Raw genomic sequence first — 22,774 nt, 5'->3', positions numbered from 1 at the left:
AATCCTTCATTACCTACCTTTTTCATTTGTGTACACAGCACCAACCAGTAAATAACATCACTAGTAATGTTACTACCAGCTCCTTCCCCAATATCAAGAAACAATATAAAAAGTCAGAACTTTGTACTAAAGAGGATCTACACACAAAAAATTTACTCAACTCATTTAATAAAACCATTTTGTTAAAAAATTACTTAGTAATGATTGGAATTTTACATATAAAATTCAGAAATTACAAAAAATGGTATTGTATAACAAATATAATCTGTATAAATGAGAAGACTTAGACACATTTGGTAGTAAGGTCCACAGAAAACCTACACAAAAGAGAAATTGGCTGTTCCTGAGTTAATTGTGCTTCTGTTGATGTTATGAGATAACATGACAGCAGCGTAAAATATTCTCTTTCTAAGAGAATTTGTGCTAGGGATGTCTCTTCTATCCATTTCATGACTGATATTACACATGCCTTCTCCTGGCACAGTTAAGTGGCTCTCCAAATGTGTGAGAAAGAAAATATCTGAGGCCTAAAAGAAGTACTCCAATTGAAAAGCAGTGTATTGTGAGCAGCCTTCAGGTAAAAAAAAACCAAACAAGCACTGCACCTCTCCTCTATACATATACCCATTTATGCAAATTATTCCTTCATAAGGCTTTACAATATATCTGACATCTTTCAAATCTGTATCTAATAAATATTACATGAAAATAGTTTTTCAGTATTTACATATGAAACATATAAAATATGATCACTGTAAGATTACTTCTTCGATTTCATCTTCTAAAGAACCAAGGGTCTTGACTCCTGGCTTGCTTGTAGTGTATTGCAAACGGTGTCTGTTTAGGTTTCTTCCTTCACCAAAAAGCTCATTGTCTTCTTTTACTTTGAGTTTACTGTTTTTATCAGCAAAAGGAGTATTACTAGAATCCCAATCTACATCAAAAGGTGGTGTATTGTTATTTTTAGAGAGAACAACGGTACTGGCACTGCTTCCAAAGAGTTGTTCCATTAAATTGGACTTCTTTTCTTTCTTACTATCGAAATCTGCATCTTCCTTAACATTTTCTTCTAATTTGTCACTTTTTTGAGTAAGCCAACTTGGTCTCCCTGATCCTTTCCCAAAGGAAGGTACATAACTACCAAATGTTAACTCACAACTTAAATCTACAGTCCTTACATTTTGTTGCTTCTGCCCTTGAGCTCTTGTGGCATCGTCCTGGCTGTCCTTTACAGAAAATCCATTAGTAACCTTCCCTGGAACCTCAAAGAATGGATTAGTTTTTTCCTTCTTCTCCAGGGAATCAGATTTTCTTGCTGTATTTATGAGTGGTGCTTGGGAAGTTGGTTTCATGTTTGCTGTACTTTGAATTTCTCTATCAATTTCTTGCATTTTAGCAAGCAGGAACTCTCTTTTTCGCCGCTCTTCCAACATTTCAGGGCTTTCACTCTCTACTTCAGGTTTGTGGATTTCTGCCTCCATCTTCATTTTCTCTTCTTTAACCAATAAAAAGTTGCTTTCTTTTTTCATTTTGTCATATTCTTTCCTTTCCCACTCTGTGAAAAATGTTTAAGCAATATTTAAAATGTTTTAATTGTAATGTGCCCTTAAAAGATTTTGAAAATAATGCAAGCAAAAGCCATTGATTTTTTAACATGTTCTTCTATGCACAATGTGGTTTTCCTACTGCAAAAATAAATTCTTCAAAAATTACAACTAAATCCACTCCTGGTTCTCTGCTAAGTATAAAAGTCTATTGTCATCTTCCAAAGGCATCCAGACATTATCCATGTTTTAGAATTTTCAGAGCAATTTAATTTCTGCCAATTGCCTTCCCACTTCCTGGGTTTGAATGAAAATTAATACAACATTACTCTTTTTAATAGTTTTGACTTGCACAGTAGTTTAGTTTTGTCATCATCACTGACATTAGGCTGGTCCTGGGATATATGTTTGGGGTTTTTTTTCCCATAAAGGTAACTACTCCTGTGAAGCTATCAGATCTCAAAGTCATAGGAGTCATTACCTATTTCAAGAAGTGAATGATTTAAAATATACTGCATCCACTGCATACAGAAAACACCTTCACACAAGTGTCTGTGCATCACTGTGTGGACTCAATGAGAGTGACTGCGCACAGCTATGAAGGGACACCAAAGGTGTAAAACAGTAACAAACTTATAACCAGAACCTGTAAATGCTTATGTGTAGAAGAAAGAGGAAGCTTCTCAAATATTTCTCTTTTCAAAATATTTTTCTATCAAGACAACAGACATGTATTTGGCCAAAAGTTGAATATGACTACTTGGCCCCTGCAACATACTGGCATTCTCCTTTCAACACTTTACTCAAATTTCTGACTTCTGTTTTCATGGAGTTCCATGTTATCTACTGTAATTCAGCTCAAGTTTTCAGAAATAACTGCAACAGTTCAGTTAAAATATTTAATAAATACTTTTTCAGTAGTATATCATTCTATCAAATTAAGTGAGGAGCTACCTTTCTGTCTGTAAGATGGGGAAAATACCAGCTTATATCGTACGATGGGTAAGGTGGTTAAATCATCCTATTCAGAGACATAATAGAGCAGATTCTTAGCTTATGTAAGTTGTGTTAGAAGATTTTCACAGACTTTACCTCTGAAAACAGCTACAGATTTTTAGAATTTTTGTCATATACAATAAGTGCTACTGTTCATTAACTATAATCACTGAAAGAGTTCTTTAACATGACAGCGTGAAGCCCATCTAAAATACTTGAGACTGACTTATGAATAGAAGTCATTAAGATGCTGTGAAAATCAAGTGAATAAAAAAGCAGTATTAAAATATAGAAACTGACATTTTTCAAATAGCCACAACAAATGATTCAGATAACCAAAACTGAAAAGAGAAACTACAATTTCAAATTATATAAGTGAAGTAGATATGTACTGAAAAAATAGGCTATATTAAAGAAAGCAGATTTGTTCTACAATAGTAAAAATCTACTGCCTACCTCAATAACATTTAGCAAGTCAGAGCTCACATCAGCATTTACCTGCTATCTCATTCTTGTTTTGTAAACCAAAATCTCTTAAGATTGCAACGCTTTTTTGTGGACAGCATTTTTTGCTGTTGCATACTTAATTGCAGGACACAGATTATTCTATATCCCATATTTTTTCTGATTCTTCTTTGCATAATATAACTGAAAATAATTTTCCACTGTAGTGATCGCTGCAAAATCATTTTGCTCTTCTCACCAGAAACCAGCAGCCTCATTTGATTAGTATGCTATGGTGCATCTTTCAGCCTTCAGCTGCCTCTTTCCTTACCGTCATGAAGTTTTGAAACTCTCTCCTCTAAAGCCTGCATTTCCTGAAAATATTTCAGTTTCTCTTCCCTTTCCTTGTTTTGGTCTTGTCTTAGGAGGTCTGTCTGCTCTTTCCACCCTTTGTCTCGAGTTTCTTTTTCCTGAAACACATTAATACAAAACCAAAACCGATGGGGAAAAACAGTCAATAAAACAAACAAACTAACAAAATCATAAGAACTTCTATGTCATTCTGAAATCACATCCTTACTGCTACACATAAAAAAAGTAAGTTACCCTAAGCCAAATCAGATTTGACAACCCAGGGGTTTGGCCCCAAAACATCATCACTTCTAGCATTGTTTTATACACCTGAAACAAAATGAATAGACAGTCAACTCTATTCTGTATTACACATTTCAGGAAAGCTGCAGCTCCAATGTCATAAAGGAAAATTATCACTGTCAGGGTAGTTTTCTTTAGAAGTCAGAAGTTGTCTTCTTTAAGGACTTTAACAGAAGGCCAAACCTCACCACCTTATTCTCTCAACAAGCAAGCAACTAGTGACCCTCTACTTCCACAGTCTGATCTTTTTACTCAAGCAAGTGGGTTGTAGATTCAGGCAGTTTCTCAAATTTTTGAAGTATTAAGTAACAAACAGTGAAGGAGAAAGATTTATTCTTGCATGACAAATTCAGCTAGTGAGTATACATACACATTTAAAAGGAAGGAACCTGCAGAAAAGATAGTGATTTTCACTGCTGATATTAATAATACAGAAAAGTAGTGGCAATGAAGTGAAAAAAAAGTCAGTGTAGTCCAACATGTGGAGCTAACTTTGTAGGTTGTGCTCATTTTAGAGCAAAATAAGCTTCTAAATTAAAAATACACTTCTAAGTGAAATAGTTACTACTTAATGAACAAAGAAAATATGACTATTAGTCAAAAAAACTTGAAAGTATTTTCCCTTCATGTACAAGATTATCATTGTTATATTAAAAAGTATAAACTACATAAGGAGATGGTAGCCAGGTATTTAAAATGCTTCACTTTAAAAACTCATTACCCAAATCTAATTTGCATTATTTAAAGCAATAACCATATAGAGATCATATAGTTGGATTTCATGAGTCCAACTGCACTTGTACCAACTGTATGGTTTTGTAGCTCACACACCCAAGTATATATTGGAATAATATATACATTAAACTACATTCATAGTTACAGAAAGGATTTTGGAAGAGAGAATATACAAATGAAACAGCCATGAAAAAGTTTCAGCCCTAACTGGAAGCCAGTCAAGACCATCCTCAGAGCATTACTTCTGAAAAATAGTCCTAGCCTTATTTGTAAAATTTGTACCAGAATCTGGCTCATTCTGATCTTTAAGACTTTACAAATCTCTTTGATTTTAGCCTGGGGTCACAAAAGTATTAGCAATACTTCTAATAGTACTATTTTTATAATAAAAAGGGAAATGGAAAAAAAAAAATTCCAAGCATTTTGACAAAGCTGGAAAACTAGAAGAAATACCAGCACTGTGACAATAAGAGGAAGTGTTAGATTTATGCATTGTGAAATAAATCTGGAAAGTAAAAGAAACCATAATTAAGACCAAAGAGAAAAGAGAGAAAAGGCAGCCATCGCTGTTTAACAGATTGCTCAAATAAGCATCAGAAACAAAGAAAAGGGGAGAAAACAAAAATGAAGCCTCAAAAACTTGAAAGATATAACAGTGGCAGAAAAAGAAGCAAATTGAGTTAGTGGCTCAAGACACAGAATATGATAAACTGTCACAAAAATGGAGTATGATATTTGTAGAAAGGTAGATTTTCTCTTAAAACCCAGAATGTTTTCTAAATCATATTTTCTATATATTTATATTTGTATATTTACACATATTTTCTAAAAGCTCTGCCTTGAATAGTCTGATAGGTGAATTATCTGGAGCAGGTCTCAAATTTTTATGGAACTCACTATTTTAGGAAGAATTCCTTCTTTCTTGTTTACTGTGTCACCACAGACAAGTTCTGATTCCGGAAGAAGTTCTGGTGGTGAGAAGTATCCACTGGTTTGTACACCTTTTGTGAGGTGTGGTCCTTTTTTAATATTTTGGTTGTTGGCTGTAGAAAATACAAACTAATTAAATTGTGGTTTTGCTCAAAAATATCCTGCTATATACCTATGTCTCATTTTTCATGATTTGCAGTAAACATAAAAGACTGTATTGAAGTCAATGGAAGTGAAAAGTATTGACAAGTTTCACACAGTTGTTTTAAGCATCCGTAAAAGCTAATTATAAAAAAAATTATAAAAAAATGCATGCAAAAATTCTACTGGAAAAAATAATTAAAAAACCACCTTAAAGCTACTTATAGTGTCATTACAGTATATTGAGTATTTGTTAAAAATCCCCACAAAATATGTCACTCATCTTACTGCTTGTCACAGAAGCAAACTCATAAAATTAAAATTCACTTATTTGCATCTTTGAAACATGCACACTTATCTCGAAGGAATAACATTTTAAAAAATCTGAACCTAAAATGGAATAATAGTAGAGCATCTATAATAAAATGAGCAGTAGACAAACTGTTTGAAATACTGGCATTAAATATTTAAAACAGTCTCATAAATTTCTGCTGCTTCTGACAAATAGATTCTACTGATTCAGTGATAATAGCCCAAGTACACACATAGAACACACATATTTATGTGGGTAGCATAAGGTTTGAGGCTGCCTTTTCACACCAGAAGAAATCACGGTACTGATAATTTTAGAAGATTATGTTCAGGGACATATGCACCCTTTGAGGGTGCTCATATGACAGACAATAAACTTGAATCAGTAAGAAATAAATAAAACAGATCACCAAAATATTCATAGCAGTGAAAACACATATTTTTAAAGCTTCTGTAATTTATTGTCAAGTGAACATTACCTATGATCTATCAGAGATTTACTAACAACCTTCCCTTCTGCCTTTAGCCAAGAACATCTGATATGAAAGGAGTTAAGTCTCCTGTTTGGTAAAGTTCTATGTTTTGGTTCTGCTGCAGTTATAGAACAGTCAACAATCCATGTGCCCTCCTTTGTAACCAGTGCTGTGATGAAAGCAGTGCAAAAAGACAAACGTTCCTGAACAAGCAGCACCAGAGTGAAATTCCAAGTGTCACAAAAGGTATAACCCAGCTGAGTCATTTCAAAGTGGTGCCAATAATTTTTCTTTGTTGCTTCATAAAAGTTACCTCTTTTTCTTTGTACAATATCCATGTCTTTTCTTGGTGATAGCTTCAACATACGATTAGCATATATATTTTTTGCTTCAAGTTCTCTTTCTTTTTCCTGTGAATGAAAGAGGTAGGTATAACAATGAGTTACTAATATTTCATTTACTAGCCATTAGCAAAGCTGTACATTAAATTAAAAATACATATTGTAAATAGAAACAGAGTAATCAATTGTTTCACCCAATGTTTTAAGGATAACAATCACATTCCTAACCTTGTTTATGCTATAAAAAAGCAGATAGAAATTTCTCCCAAAAGAAACTCATTAGCAAAATATTAGGGAAAAAAAGCAGCTCTGCAGTGAAAATAAAAGTAAACACCAACACTTCCATAAACACAAAGAAGACTTACAATGTGTCTATAGATTGCACAACTAAATTTAAAGTATCATAAAGAGTTAAACATTTCAATGCAAGCAATACTTGTCACAGGGCACATCAGTATCAGGGAGTGGAGGCCCATTGTATCATAGAGCGAGAGGCAAACTCTTCTTTTAGCACATTTATTGACTAAAATGCAGAAATGAGCAGTGACATCATCTGACAATGAAAATATTTGCAAACTATCAAATTCTCCACTAACAAACCAGGTTTAAAATACTTACTCTAAACAAGTAAGTTTTACAGCTACTAACACTATTACTTGCTTAATAGCTAGGAAGGTGGTGAACTAGTGCATCTCCAACATGTTTGAGACTTGGAGTTTCAAGGAAATTCTCCTAGAAACTAAGCACTTTAGCTCAAGTCTTACTTATTTTTTTATTTGTTTTCCCCTAAAGATAAACTGACTGGGTAGAATATAACAATATTTTAAGTACTTTAATTGAGAATTTGGGCAACAATAGCTGGGGGGGGATGCAAATAAACCTTTGCATAAATTTAGCAACACATGAGGACATAAAAAATACATGAAAATAATCTTTACACAAATCTACTGCAATGCAAGTACATTAGTAACATAAAGTACTGTTTATGCCTGCAGATTTAATTTTGAATTCAAGGGTTCAAAACCTAATTTTCCAGTAGATTCTGTGGTTTAATCTCAGTGCTTGGTTATGTACTCGATCTTACTTTTCTTAACTAGCACTAACAATAATGATTAATGTAGAAACATTCCTGCTGTAAACACTGGAGGGTCAGAGCACAGAACATTTCGATTTAATGCAGGAAAAGAACTCACACGTGGTACATAATTAAGTACCCATCAGAGACTGCAGTTACTGCTAAACTATTCAAACCCGATTGCAGATACTTCCAAAGATAAAATGCCAGAACATGGTTAGCAACTTCTATTCCTTCCACATTTTACCTTCAGCTTCTGATTTAGCTGATGAAGCTCTTCTTGGAGAACTCTGTTTTCTTCTTGAGCCTCATATAGCTTTTTTTTCTTTGAATGTAACTCTCGTTGAAAACTGCTACCACTTAACTCAAGATTTCTTTCCAGATCCTTCAATTAAAACAAAATACTATTTTTTAATAACCGAAGTACTTTCTATAGTCAAATTACTTAAATAAAATTATAGTAAACCAGTGTCTTGGATTTAAATATCAGTTCCACCACTTCTGTAACACTGAATACATTTAAACCCTTAATCCTAACTTTCAGGGGGCAGACAGAGCACCTGCAGATGCTGCAGCTCATCCTTCTGAGTATTGAGAGGTGATTTGAGGACATAATGGGAACTCACACTACTTTCTGCAAGGCTCTTGCCACAGTAGACCTCTGTGTCTCTAAGACAGATCTCCAACTGATGAGTTAGACAGAATCCCTCCCTCAGAGTGCAGGATTAGAAGGAAGAAGACAAAAAAGAATTTTTAAATTTTCAACTAGAAACTAGCCTGTGATTACGATTGCATTTACATACCTTTGTCTTGCAATAGATATTTTAAGTGAACTGTGTTGATGAAAGAAGGAAAAAAAAGGACAAGAAAATCCCTTTTTAAAGCATGACTTATTTTAACATGATCTAGTACTACAAATGCTGAAATACCTGATCATAAAACTACAGATAACAGATGGTAACACTACAGGGTGAGGTGGTTTGGCTAACTCAGTGGTTTATATCTTTGTACTTTGGGATTTATTTTACAAAAGGTTAGTTTCCAGCTTAATCCTTTGGATTTTCAGATCTGTTATCTATATAATGTAATTTAGGTTTGATTACTAATACAGACAAAAAACTTTAACTTAATTTTAATGACCAAGATAATTTCAGCTAAAAATAGAATAAAATTTATGTACTATGTATAAAAATATCTAGTATAAAAACAGTACCACTACCAATAGATGTAATAGTGTTAACACAATTTTTAAGCAAGAAGAGTTTATAGACATATTTACAGTGTAGACACACTTAGACATGTTTAAAAAACATAAACATTTTGACTGGACAAAATTAATAAAATATATTGGACAAACTTCTTAAAATGCATATCCATAAAATGTTTTAAAGATCATTTCAGTATTTAAAAAATGCTCTAATTTTGTTCAGCTGAGCTCTTGGGTGTGCAGAATAGTGGACAATCAAACACTGCATGAATGCTGTTTAAAAATTGAAAAAGAATTACTATATAGGTTTTTTTTTTAGAATTTTAGTGTACAGTTCCCTAAATACTCAGAAATTTTTAACAAATGCTTCCCCTCCAAGAGGATAAATTAGATTGCATAGAGTTGTATTATAACTGCATGCACTTCTGAAATATTATTATTAGTTATAAAAACACTTAAAAGCACAAATCCACAGGCTATATTCTGAGAAAATACACTTAATTTGTAAACAGAAATTTGAATGCACAACTACCAAGTATGTAACTATATAATCACCTTGGAAATAATTTACTTGATTCTACTTCTGCGTAAAACCAAAAAATACTGATTTTCTCTTTGCTCCATGACTGTGAAAAATTACAATTCATTATGGTAAGAAATATCTGAAATTTCTTACAAAAAGAAAGTCATCTCACCTTAACTCTTTTTTCCCTGTCCTCTAGCCTGCTCTCTGCATTGGCTAGTTTCTTTGCCAGGTCATCTCTTTCGGCAAGGTGCTTATCTGCAGACAGCTTTTTCAGTTTCTGCAAGACAGTTTTTGTTCTGTACAGTTCATCTTCCGAATCTTTCAACCGTCTCTCAGTTGCACGTTCTCTCTCCTGAGATTTTCGCAGGCGCTCCCTTAATATTCTAATCTCATTGTTGTGCCGAGCAAGGAGCTGAGAGATTTCGTTTTCTGTATCTTCGAACTTATTCAGGGCTTTCTCCTGCCTGTGCTGAAGCCTCTTCAGAGCCCTGTTTTCCTTCTGCAGCTCATCTAGTTTGATGTGGAGTTCAGTCAGTTCATTTCGGAGCTCATTGATTTTCAGCAGCCTCGCAGAAAGAACTCTTTTTGTAACAAGATCTATATCTTTTGCAGGAGAATCCCTAGTGAGGCTCTGAGAACGGAAACCCCACCGCGTCCCTCTCTTGCTTGGTGCATATTTGGAATCCAACTTCTTTGTGGCTAAGAGAGAAAAAATAAAAAGCATGTTTACTATTAGACAAGGCAGTTTGTCTACTCAGGCATCCTTCTTGGAATCAAGCTCTGCCTAAAACAATTTTTCAATACTTAGCAGAGATGGCAGATTTCAAACCAGATAATAAAAGGCATATATATGATAGACCTATGTTCCTTTTGATAGCCAAAAAAATGGAGATCTATGTCTGTGATCTACTGTAAGAGGTAATATTTGCAGCCATTAACATAGGACCATTGTAAAGTAATCATCTACAAATCATATCAGAAACAACAATCATATTTTGATATTGTTTATTAAAATGGTTTAGAAATAGGATACTATAATGCATACGAAATTATCAAATGCTTTAAAATGGCAACAATTAGCTAATCACTAGCTAGTTATGTATTATGAAAGATGTAATTCTCCCAGACAAATGCAGTAGTATTTTCAAATCCAGCTGCCGTGCTTACAGACAAAACAGCAGATTTCAAAGGCTCAATGCAAAAAGCCTCCAAAGCAAAATTACAAATCCCATGAAAATTCAGTTCTCTTTGAATAATTTATTCTTGTATCACAAGTTATTTTCCACACAGTATTCTCATTTGATTACTTGTATGCACTGCTCGCATTCCTATTTGGTATTATTATTTTATTTCCATCCCCATAGACAAAAGCTGAACATTTTGTTTCTATCTTATTTGTCTCTCAAGCCACACTCAAAAAATAAAGCATATAATCCACCAAAAATATCTCTTAAAACAATTGAATTAATAGAGATAATTCATACAAGTTTAATTCATTAAGGTACCTCAGTGTTTGAAAGAAATACGCTGAGCAGCAGTTTATAATTCCAGCTGGAAAGCTGGGATACAGCAATAGTGCAGTTACCTATACACAGACAGTGAGTGCGTGTGACAGCAAATTCTTCCTCCCCTTTGGCACTCAGCATGTTTCTCTAGAGAATACTTTTCAGCAAAAATAACAGCTTAAAAATATACTTTTATAATTTCCTATAAAAATTTCACACAAATGCTCATTCATTTTCTGCTTGATGTTCATTTTTTCCACAGCTTGGGCAAACAAAAGAAGGTGTGTTTTTTTTCCTTTACAAAGAACACTTATGTCATACTCAGGTGTGAAAAGATTATCTAATACATGCACTGCGGGAATGATGCCACTCCTACCACCAACTAAGGGAATTCCCATTTACCATAAACTTCCAGCTCCTTCAAGAATTTCTCCATACTTAGGACAAATTTACCGTGATTGCACTTTTGATCATATAGTTAAATTCGGGCATAGTGTCTTTCAAGACAACATAACATGACATTCACAATACCTTCATGTAATAATTATGTTCAATTCTGGTTATGTAATCAAAGAACTGGTCATTCATTTGCCCCCTTCAAATTAAATAGCACAGAGGAACTGCAGTTCTTGTTTTCCAGCTAACCCATGACCACTATGGAGAAGATGCCACTTTGGAACACAGAGAAGCTCAGCAAAACACCAGTTGCACCAGGACACTCACACTGGTGAGAATCTGAAGAGATCCACTCCCTGGGCAAGTTCAAGACCTTCTGGCACAATCTAGATCATATTATTGACCAAATGATTCATACAGTATCAAGCACTTACAAATGAACTGGGACACTTGCTCAAGTAAGGTAGGACATGCTATGACTTCACCAGAAAATGCATACAGTTATTTAGAACAAGCTGTCAAAGCACGGCAGAAAGCCTTCATATCCCTATTTCAGCCCAGGACCTGTATAACCATTCTCTTCTTTTTTGCAGGGATGTTCACCTCCCCAGTCAAGAAAGCAGCTTATGTCTGTGAGGGAGCTCAAAGTGGAGCTATGTCACCTCCAATTGGAAATATTTTACCCTCAGGGAAGGAACAGGAAAAGCTTTCTTTTGAATTTCTACCTGAACTTAACTGTCGCCAAACCCAATTTTCTCTCTTGCCACACTGCTGGTCTTCATTTGTTTGTTGAAAGTTGTTGTTGAAAGCTCAGTCAACTAGACTTCCACAAGACAGATATCTTTAGGTTATCTCGTCAGGGGAGCTTTAATAATTGTCTCTCTTTTACAGACTGCATAGTAAGGACTTCCCTTGGGTCCTTGGCCTCGAGTTTTTTGTCAAAAAGAAAAAGCAAGCATCAGCATGATGCAACAAAAGGCTACAATAAAAGCCACGTTCTCTTGTTAAGAAAAATACGAAGAATTCTGAAAATCACCAACACCCCTCCTTATGCAGGAACAGACCAATTTCAGTTTACAACAGAGCAGTTACTGTCTACCTGCCATTTGTAGTGTTATTCACATCAACCCTACTTGTAGATCCTCATAATGCTACTTTCCCACTTTTGTTTCAGTTTTCAAAGGTAATTGACTCTTTGGAGCAGTTACAAAGCAGCAATTTCTGCTATCTACCTACCTTGGTAGTGCACAAGGCTGTTTGAAGCCTGTGTTTTGTGATGTCTCTTTTCTTGGCTTGTAGATGGAGAGCTTAGTGCTGGCGACTGGCTGGATGAATGAGATGCGTTACCTTCATCTGAATAATAGGAGTCGCTATTTTTATCCTCATCTGATTTCCTCTCGTGTTCAGAATCTGGGCTCCTTACTCTTTCTCCCATTTTTCAGATTTTACAGCTTTCTAGATTTTTCTCAAAGACTGTTCATTTTGGCACAAAGGATATTTCAGTTGCCACAACGGGAGCAGCTGGATTATTTCCTTGGGTTTATCATCTTCATCTCCAAAGCATGAGATCGTTGCAGTTCAGTTCAGTAAGCAGTAGTTATCTTTCAGAATGCATTTCTCTGTAACAATTTAGAGAGAGAAAAAAGCAGTGAGAACAGTGTTCCGCTGTTAAGAAAGAAAGGTAAAAAACCTGTAAAATTATTCAGGATTCTTACAACCTTGTTACCTTAAGATATATATTCAATGTAACAAACATCAGTCTCAGAATGTTACTATTATTTTCAGAAGACTGAGGCTCTTCAATCCCAAAAGAGAAATCAGAAAATTAACACAGAATTCAGAAAATTAAATAAGAATAAGAATAAGAATAAGAATAAGAATAAGAATAAGAATAAGAATAAGAATAAGAATAAGAATAAGAATAAGAATAAGAATAAGAATAAGAATAAGAATAAGAATAAGAATAAGAATAAGAATAAGAATAAGAATAAGAATAAGAAACTACTCCCAGGCTAGATAGAGGAAAAGAAGCATTTGGGAAACAAAATAGAACACAAGCAAAAGTTTGACGTTATTCAGGAAACTAATTAAGACATGTTTTAAAACTTCCAAACCAAATGAATTAACAACTTATCCATGCAGCTAGAATTGAGATATTGGAAGAATTTGACTAAATCCTCTATTTCACAATTTCTGACAATCCAATGATGTTAAATAATGGGCTTGAAAATAATTGTCCCATTTATCTGGATTACCTTCTGTCCCCAACCACTAATGAGACTGTACCTAAATATCACAATCTTCACCCTGGAAAGTACTCTCATACCCTTCAAAATCTAGTGCTTCATGCCTTTAAGAACTGACCAGAGCACACATGTTTTATATTATATATATATTTTTATATCTGATAAGAGGGACTACACTGCTGGTATATGGTAAACAGTACACCTGCAGCAGGTATAAAATGAAAACGGCCCCTCCTGCAGCCTATCTTTTGATATAAACTGGAAAAATCCCATAATCTCAAGGTGAAATCACTTCATTTTTTATTTTTGGAGACACTTCCTGAGAACGTAATGGAGTAAATACATTAAAAATTGTTCTCACCTTCTCAGTCAAAAGAATTCTCTCAACAGTTTAAGAAGTGTTTTACTGACTACGCTCAGCTTCCCAGGTCTTTTGTCTCTCTCAACACTCTTCACAGCTCTCAAGCTTATTTCTCTGTCTTCAATCCAACATCAAGCCCCTAATGGGTGAATAAATAGGCCTTGCACCAGAGCTCATCAGTTCTACCTGTTGAATGACATAAGCTCCTAGCTCGTTTCTAAATGACAAAGCAAATTACACACAAAAAAACTGAGCAGCTTTCAATCAAAACTGCTCTACGCTGCAGGACATTCAACACACCTGTAAATGAGCTGTAAATTTTTCACTGTATTATTTCCCAATAAAATAAACTTTGCCTGCTTCTCAGCCTTCACTGCCTATACATGCAGAATTGCATAGCCAAGCAGAACAGAAATGTCAGCTGCCAAGACTGTTTTTGTTACAAATTCCAGCTTTCTGGCACGCTTCACTATTAACACAACTCTATCTCAAGTGACTGGAATGAATCCATTTGCCCTAATAATCTATACAGAAAGAATTAGAGGAATAAACATCCCATCAGGTTTCTAAACTGGGAAGCTGCTGGGAAATTAATACCGAATTACCTGGAAAAGAGTATTTTTCTTTACTCAGGGAGTAACTTTTCAAAATAATGATTTGTAAGCATCTAAACATTCTCAAAGTGGTCTAAATAATAATAATGACATGCCTAAAACTTATATAAAAGGATTCTGATGAAAACTAAAATTTCCCTGCAAAGCCCAGAAAAAAGACAAGCTACGCTTATGACCAACTGTTCTAGAGATTGCTAAACACATGCTTGGAAGGTATCAGCTATTGTGAACATTCAAATGATCTGTATTGACTGTTCTTTTTCCTTCTGAAATAATGGAATTACTAAAGATATTTCAAAAGTATAGACCTAACCATAACTGTATTATCTTGTCTAAGTGTAATCAAAACCCCCATACATTTACATGAGTGCAAAACTAAGATCATGTAAGAACATCAGAACATATGAAGGTGCTTCCTACTCCCAAACAGCTCCACTCCTAAGCCCTGGCCCCACAAACACCTGTGCAGAATATATGTTATTTTGCTCCTTGAAGAGCAAACTAATAACAAACTAAAACACATGCAGAGTTTTGGGGATAACCTGTTCTCTAGAGCATGCACAGACAAGACTACATCAGGCCTGTCGCCACAGGACAGAATTCCAGGGAACACAAAAAAATATAAAATAATATATTTGTATTAAAATACTAATATGAGATAAAAAAGTAGTACTCTGGAGGGCTGTAACACAGATCTCATATTCTTACAGTCACTGACTGAAAAAACCCCACATTAAAACTAGTAGTTGTTTTTGTAACCCACATGAAGTGAGGTGGTGTCATTGAAGCCACAGGCTTTCTTTCCAGCTAACAACATGGGCCACAAAACTTGCCAGACTTTGTCTGAACTCATCCTGGGTGCCTGGAGCTTTGCTACAGCTTATTTAGCTGCAACAAATTCAGTTAACAACCAGGGAACTTATCTAATTTGTTGTAGCTTTTTGCTTAGCTTTGTATACATTTATGTTTTAAAGTAAGGGACAGCAATAACCAGTAGTTATTCTGTGAAGAGGGAACAATCTGTGATCTACAACCCTTGCAAAAATGCACCATAGGGGGGGTACAGGCATGAGGTGACTGCAGGGCCTGAAAGTGCCAACACAGTACAGTGCTGGGGCCCTAAGCTGTAACATCTCACCTGTGCTTAATTCTGTGGGAGGCAGCCTTGGGAGTTGGATAAAACCCAGCAACATAGAGGACAAAGAATGAGTACTCAACATATGTAAAACACACTATGTGGAGTAAATTCAGATGTAATGTGGAACTGTGAATCAATGATTAGAATAGAACAGAACAGAATAAAGAGCAAGGCGTTGATAAGTGTGTTATCAACCAGTAAAAATGATCACAAATGGACACAAGGCAAGGAGGAAGAAACCATTAGCATCCTCCTCCTGCCAGGGAATGTTGGTGACTTACTGTAAAGACATCCCCTTCGCAGCTGAATCCAGTCAAGTCCCAGAGGATGAGTGAGTGAGCAAAGATAACACCAGAGGGTTTGGTACTAGAGTTTGTGACTGTATCACTGTAACCACATGTGGCTTGAACTGTGTTAGTATCTGGACTAATATTAAATCTTTGATTAGACCGCTAAGATTTTAATTAGACCAACGATCATTTGTTGGCTCTGCATTTGTGTTCCTTGTTTTGCTTATAACTGCTGAAAAAAACAAATTGGCAGGAATTCAAGCAACCTAGTCTCTTACTTGGACACAAGACTGTTCCATGGCCACAGTGGCACATGTGACATCCAGAGGAGTTCCAGACATATGGAAGGCATACATCACTGTTAGAAGCACCGCTACATCCAGAGGTGTTAACCTAGTCCTCCGTGCAGGCAGGGATTACTCTGTGAGGCAAGTACCTTCAGCAGTGTAAATACAGCACAGACACAAATTTTGTCTGCCTTCAGGACACAGAAGGATAAAAAGAAATCATCACACACAGATTTTTTCTTGTTTGAAAACAAATGGAATGGCATTTAGGGAAGGCATAAATTCCTATAGCTCAATCATCAAGATGTCTAATTATATATATATAAAACAAGAACACTCACTTTCACATATCAACTTAAAGCTGATCAGTTATTTTACAGTCCCGCAAGAGTCCACTAAAGAGGCAAGTCCACCACCACCACCAAAACCCCAGTCCCCTCTCCTCAAGACTCCATGCAGGCTTTTAGAAGCCTAAGGAATCGAGATCAGGTCAGTATAGAATGGCTGAAGTAAATATGGACTTATACAAACTTTAGAAAGAGTTTTGTTTCCAGAATTTCATACTCCTTTCACTTCAATGACTTCTATCTATTGCTATTATTTTCATATTTTGTATTGAAAACATGTTCATTATTACAAAAAACAGTTGAGCATCAGGCCACTGCAAAGGACATAGAACAGAGAACACAAACCAACTGAAATGGTGACAGGAGATTCTCTCCCTATTACTCCTAAGTAAATGACAGAAACAGAACCATTGGACTACAAGTATTAAGCAACAGACAGAAAGGAAAACCACTTAGTAATTCTTCTCTCACAGTACACCCAGAGCTTAGTTCTGTAATGTAAGACTCATAAAACTTTTTATGATCTTTTCAGTATTAACACCCTTCCAAGACCAGGGGACGCCCGGTGCTTTCACTGGTCGCCAAACGGCACTTCCCGAGTACAAACACTGACCTCTAACGGCCTCCTCAGTTCTTCCACCTATTCCGAGAGAGGGACAATGCAAGAAAGGCGGCTTCAGGTAAGTACAAAAGCATCAATCCAAGTTATTAAAGCGCTGAACTTAAGAGCAAAGAAAAACTTCAAAAGAAATTCGTCTCCCTCCTCTTCCTCCATCCATCTTTTTGATAACCAAATGCTGTATTTTTTCCAGAAGAGAGAGGAGCAAAATAATAAATCACATGAAAACATACTCAGTGATGAGACTTTAGTGAGGAGGAAGTATTTTATTAGGGAAGTTTTCTGCTGCTGTTGACTTAACTATGCATTTCTTCTAGGTTTACCAGCCTCTTACAGACTCACAGAATCAATGAGGTTGGAAAAGACCTCTGAGATCATTGAGTCCAACCTATGACCAAACACTACCGTGTCACCTAGACCATGGCACTGAGTGCCATGTCCAGTCTTTCCTTAAATATCTCCAGGGATGGTGACTCCACCACTTCCCTGGGCAGCAATGTCTTATCACCCCTTCTGTGAAGAAATTCTGCCTAATGTCCAACCTAAACCTCCCCTGGTGCAGCTTAAGACTATGTCCTCTTGTCCTGCATTTTGGTGAACTAAAATGCAATATTTAAAAGCCAATGTTATGTCTACCCGACTCTGTGTTACTTTCATCAGCTCTCAAAATGAAAAAGCTGCTCTAAGGCCCAGGTCAGGGATGAGGAAACATCAAACAGGGAATGTTCAGGCCAGTCCTACAACCAGGAAAAGAGATTATGTTTCTAAATCAGACTCCACCACGGAGGCCCACGCCGTCGCTCATATTCCCACCAATATCCCAGTATGTGCAGACTTACCTAGTTCAGCTTAGCCATCCCTGGGAGCAGCTCTCCAGTTCCCAAAGTGCAAGTGGGCAGCTTTCCTTCACTGAGCACAGAATACATCGAATGTTATTTTCAGTCAGCACTTCCTGACAACACATTTTAAGCGTAGTCACCGAATCGTACCCACACTAAATGACTTCGCAGGAAAGAGCCTGAATACTGGCGGCCCGAGACTTTTCGGAGGCCAAGCCCAGACCTAGGCCCGGGCCCGCTCCCAGCGCCCGCAGCCCCCAGGAAAACAACCTTCCCCCGCCGCGGTCCAGTTTCCCCCGGACGCTCTCTTCGCCCCTCGATGTCCCCTCCGCCCCTCGATGTCCCCGCCACCCGTCCCGGGCCCTTCCGACGGTACCTGCCCGGCCCGGCCCGGCCCCGCCCGCCCGGCGAACACGCGCCGCGGTTGCCGCGTTACGCTCGGAGGGCCGCGCGCGGCCATTGACAGCGCTGCCCCGGCAACGGGCCGCGGGGGGGGCGGGCCCTCGGCGCCAGCCATTGGCTGTTCGCGCCTGCCAGATCGGGCAGCTGCTCTTCCCATTGGTGAAGGGCCGCACCCGGCTGCTATTGAGCTGAGTGCTGCGGGCGGGGGGTGCGTGCGGGAGCTCAGGTCCACGCTGCCGCTCGCGCTCCGACCGCGCCGCAGGGGGCGCTGCGGCCGGCTGGCGGCGGCGCCGGGGAGACCTGGCGGGGGCGGCGGGCCGCGGCCTTACCCTGGTCTGCCCTGCCTCCCTGCCCTGCCTGCCCCCGCTTCTGCCCTCCCTGAGTCTCTCCTGCCCTCCTGAGTCGCTGACCTGTCCTACCGACACCGTCTTGGTTCTGTCGGGCCGCGTGTGTGACATCGCAGGACAGCAGCCGAGGGAAAAGGACCCGGGAGCACTGTTTGACAGCGGCTGAACATGAGCCAGCAGTGTGCCCAGGTGGCCAAGAAGGCCAATGGCATCCTGGCCCGTATCAGGAACAGTGTGGCCAGCAGGACCAGGGCAGCGATTCTTCCTCTATACTCAGCACTGCTGAGGCTGCACCTCGAGTGCTGTGTCAGTTCTGGGCTCCTCAGTTCAGGAAGCACATTGAGGTGCTGGACTGTGTCCAGAGATGGGTAACAAAGCTGAAGAAGGATCTGGAGCTCATGTCCTGTAAGAAGCAGCTAAGGGAGCTGAGGTTGTTCAGCCTGTGGAAAAGGAGGCTCAGGAGTGACCTTGTTGCTCTCTACAACTACCTGAAAGGAGGTCATAACCAAGTGGGCGTCGGTCTTTTCTCCCAGACAACTGGCCACTGGATGACAGGGCAGTCTCAAGCTGCACCAGGGGAGGTTTAGGTTTGACATTAGGAGGAATTTCACACAGAAAAGGTGATTAGGTTGGAATGGGCTACCCAGTGAGTTGGTGGAGTCGCCATCCCTGGAGGCGTTTAAGGAAAGACTGGACATGTCATTTAGTGCCACGGTCTAGTTGACATGGCGGCGTTCAGTCCTATCAGTCCTAGGCTGGACTCGATGATCTCAGAGGTCTTTTCTGTGATTCTGTTCAGGGAGCTGCCAGGGAGCATGGGGGTGGATGAGCAGCCCACCACAATGCTGGCACTCATTGCACCTCCTTACAACCCCTCCAGGCAGTGGGACTGAGGGAAGCCTTTGGGGGGACTCGGGCACATGCCAGCATTGCCATCTTAAACAGGTCTTAAAGCTTTAGGTCAGGGCAGCACCTGGGTGTAACGACTCGTTAGGGATGAGAGCAAAAGCAGAGAAAGTGCTCTCTGCTGAAATGTTTTTCTAGGATAGGAGTTAAAGAAATAGCCAGTATGACCAATATGTGACAGGTTTTATGCATAGGTACATGTATATCTCTGTGTGTGCATGGTGTAATTTTAAAGCAAAACTCCCCCAATCTAGCAGGAAAAAATGAAAGAGGAATGCTAGCATTCCAGAACTTGAAGCAAAATGGATTGTACTGACAAAAGGATAAAAGTACTGCCTAAAGTCAGCAAATACACTTGAATTCAAAGGCAGGCCCAATTTAATGAGGCTGTTGTGGTTTATTCCACAAAGAAGTAAGAGAGTTTCTAAACCTTGACTTTTATTACTCCAAGTTAATGTTGTATTTTTTTTTACCCTAATGCTAATCTTTGTTAATAAATGTAGTTAAACAAACTTCTTTCTAGAGAGAGGAAGGCAAAGGAAATAGCAGATCTTGCTTGCATCACTGGCTGATGGAATATGTTATGATGGCACAGTGATGGAAGTGACACAAGAATTTGGGTGGAGTAGGATAAAGCAGAACATTTGGTACGAAAATTATAACCTGCCTGCATGGGAAGACATAAATGGGACATTCTTGAGAAGAAGACAGTTTTGCCTTTGACAAAACTGAGTTTCTACAGTTCTGGATGTTCAAAATTAATGCTCACTGACCATTAAATAAAAACAATAAAATGGAGGAAACAGGAAAAAGTACCAGTTTTTTTACCATGGCAATATTTTCAGGCAAAACCCTCCAGTTTCTTCACAATAAAAATAAGGAAATTAGAGTTTTAATGCACTGGAAATTAAAATATTGCCATCCCCTCCTCCCCGACCATAAATTTTAGAAGTAAAAATAAAAAAAATAATGCTTGTGAAATAATTCAGAGATTCTCAAAAATTATGTGCATTGTGTGCAAGAACTCTGAGTATTCTTAATTAAATTATTTGAAAATGTGATTTAGTGAGTAGGCTAGAATGTGATCATAAAGATGTCAGCATAAACTCTTGTGAAAAAGAGGAGATAGACACTGGTATTTCAAAAGCAATAAAGTACGTGTGAGGCATAACCTGACATGGATTCTCCCAAGCTGAATGGAGCTCTTAATTTTTTGATCCTAAAATCCAAGAAAACAGGCATGAAGCATGCAAAAAACCCAAAACCCAGTCTATGAATTTCCTAATTTTGATTGTCTCCCTAATTGCACTGAATAATTTTGCTATACTTGCCTTAATATTATGAAATTGCTTTAAATAAACAAAAACTCATGTGGCTCATTTTTAAAATTCATCCTTCTGTGGCTTTGCATAGCTCACCTTTGTGCTAAACAGTTAAACCATATAATTCATCACAGCAACACTGGCAGAGAATCATTGATGTCCTTCAAAAAGATCCAGGGAATGACAAAGACAGAATAATTTTATTGCTTGCAACTGGAGGAAATGTACTGCTTGCATCTGGCAGCAAGCCAGGCCAGAATCTGAAATGCTGTTGCTGCTGTAAATAGGATGAAAAGGATTCATAATCCATCTCTATGCCCACCCTAGCTAGGAAAATTGTAAGCGGAAAAAGCAATTAAAAAACCAACCAGAGAAAGCATTACAAGACATATAAAGGACTTTTTTTTTTGTTGATAATTTATAGGTTAATTGCCATAACTAACCATTTGGGGCTTGGTTAGTAACTGACTAATGATTAGTTTCTGAATGTAAGTAATACAGGTGTTGAGTTCAGATAGTATGTATGTGGAATATAGGTATTGAATACAGGTATTGAGTCATACTGAAAACAGGCCTCTTGTTCAGAACAAATGGCATCTTATCAGACTTCTCCATCAAATGCTCCGTTAAGAATAATGCCAACAGATTTTAATCAGCTGCTGAGCTGGAATACATTCAGATATTGCAAAAGGTTGGCATAGGGATTAACTGATGGAAGTTTGTTAGTCTAAAACCTACAAATAATGTATTTTAGATATTGTCCTAACAACCTAACAGTTGATACAGTGCAGATAAATGATAATGTGGTATTTCAGATTCCCTTGGACAGGACAAACATATGAATCACCTGAGCAAGAAATAAAGTTTTGCAATTTTCTTCTGTCTGTGTAAAGCAAGTCTGATGTCTTAAGTGATTGCTTGAACGGGAAGGTCGTTGAAACAGAGTATGTAATTCAAAAGCTGGAGGGGGAAGTAGAAGGCTCAAAAAGAATATCAGCCTCAGAGCTTAACTGAGGGGAGGGATGTTTTAGAAAGAAGGGTGGAAGCCTTCAAAAACTAAATCAGGCCATAGTGTCACACAGATTGATACTCCCAGAGGTACCAACAGGGATAAAGGCCCCAGGCTTATTCAGAGTAGTGGAACCCACGCTCATTTAATTGTCATACATAAATATTGGCGGGGAATCCCTGATGCATAGAGAAATTGCTATTGATTTCCACTGCACCACAGCAATGGCTGTACCACATGGGGCAGGAACTGTTACAATGAGTTTGTCTAATGTGATGGATACAACAGATTCCCTGAATTGCCAGAACAAAGATGATCAAATTTGGAAGGGGAAAATCTTCATGGTATTGCTTTCAATACCACAACTTCTTGAAGAAGTGGTGACTTAAAGTACGCATGGAAATATAAATGAGGGAGCCAAAGTGACATACTCCTTGCTTTAAGCAGGAACACAGCATGGTGTGAAAATTCTCCATGAGATTTAGGTTTAGACACTCAGTTTATGCAAAAGATCAAAGGCTGGTGAAAACTATCAGGTTGAGTATGAAGTACCAAAGAAGATCCCTTTTGGATCCTTGAGCCTTCACGTTTTCTGATGCTTTCCCTCAGAACAGGCTATATGATACTGCCTTGCACCCTAGAACAAATATGTATCTCCCCGCACATATACCTAAGGTGGTATTTTGCATTCACACTGTAAAAAAATCTTTGTTTAAAGTCAGTGAGTTTATACTAAAGAGATTTTGGCTCAAAGCAGTTCCACAGGTC

General features: G+C 37.8%; 2 protein-coding genes across 6 annotated transcripts in view; one reads left to right on the top strand and one right to left on the bottom strand.

Annotated features, from left to right (window-relative positions):
• Positions 1-165: 165 nt before the first annotated feature.
• Positions 166-18,444, bottom strand: LCA5 (lebercilin LCA5). Of its 5 annotated transcripts, none has more exons than XM_018078345.2 (11): positions 18,397-18,444; positions 18,021-18,090; positions 17,818-17,918; positions 16,207-16,406; positions 12,516-12,898; positions 9,548-10,077; positions 7,893-8,030; positions 6,543-6,639; positions 5,271-5,416; positions 3,316-3,454; positions 166-1,555 (listed from the first exon to the last, which is right to left on the bottom strand). In XM_018078345.2, the coding sequence occupies exons 5-11, from the start codon at positions 12,712-12,714 to the stop codon at positions 750-752; spliced, it is 2,055 nt and encodes a 684-aa protein (XP_017933834.1). In that variant the 5' UTR covers positions 12,715-12,898; positions 16,207-16,406; positions 17,818-17,918; positions 18,021-18,090; positions 18,397-18,444; the 3' UTR covers positions 166-749. The 5 variants fall into 5 exon arrangements, with proteins under 5 accessions (XP_017933834.1, XP_017933836.1, XP_017933835.1 ...); XM_018078347.1 differs by lacking the exon at positions 18,397-18,444 and adding an exon at positions 18,175-18,287; XM_018078346.2 differs by lacking the exon at positions 16,207-16,406.
• A 689-nt stretch (positions 18,445-19,133) lies between these two features.
• The window catches only part of SH3BGRL2 (SH3 domain binding glutamate rich protein like 2), a 61,369-nt gene continuing 57,728 nt past the window's right edge, over positions 19,134-22,774 (top strand). Inside the window, exon 1 of the mRNA XM_029962830.1 lies at positions 19,134-19,174. Coding sequence (XP_029818690.1) covers positions 19,134-19,174 — 41 coding nt within the window. The remainder of the gene's footprint in view (positions 19,175-22,774) is intronic.

Source organism: Manacus vitellinus, unplaced genomic scaffold (assembly GCF_001715985.3).
Source record: "Manacus vitellinus isolate BGI_N305 unplaced genomic scaffold, ASM171598v3 scaffold_4_pilon, whole genome shotgun sequence".
NCBI lineage: Eukaryota > Metazoa > Chordata > Aves > Passeriformes > Pipridae > Manacus > Manacus vitellinus.
This window is presented reverse-complemented; position numbering and strand designations above follow the sequence as displayed.

Bases quoted from the DNA above. Each gene is read 5' to 3' on its own strand.
- LCA5 (XM_018078345.2), bottom strand. From the start codon at position 12,714: ATGGGAGAAAGAGTAAGGAGCCCAGATTCTGAACACGAGAGGAAATCA. The intron at 8,031-9,547 runs GTGAGATGACTT...TTTTAATTGAAG, and splicing joins ACAGGGAAAAAAGAGTTAAG to GATCTGGAAAGAAATCTTGA. The intron at 1,556-3,315 runs GTAAGGAAAGAG...CATTTTTCACAG, and splicing joins AGTTTCAAAACTTCATGACG to AGTGGGAAAGGAAAGAATAT.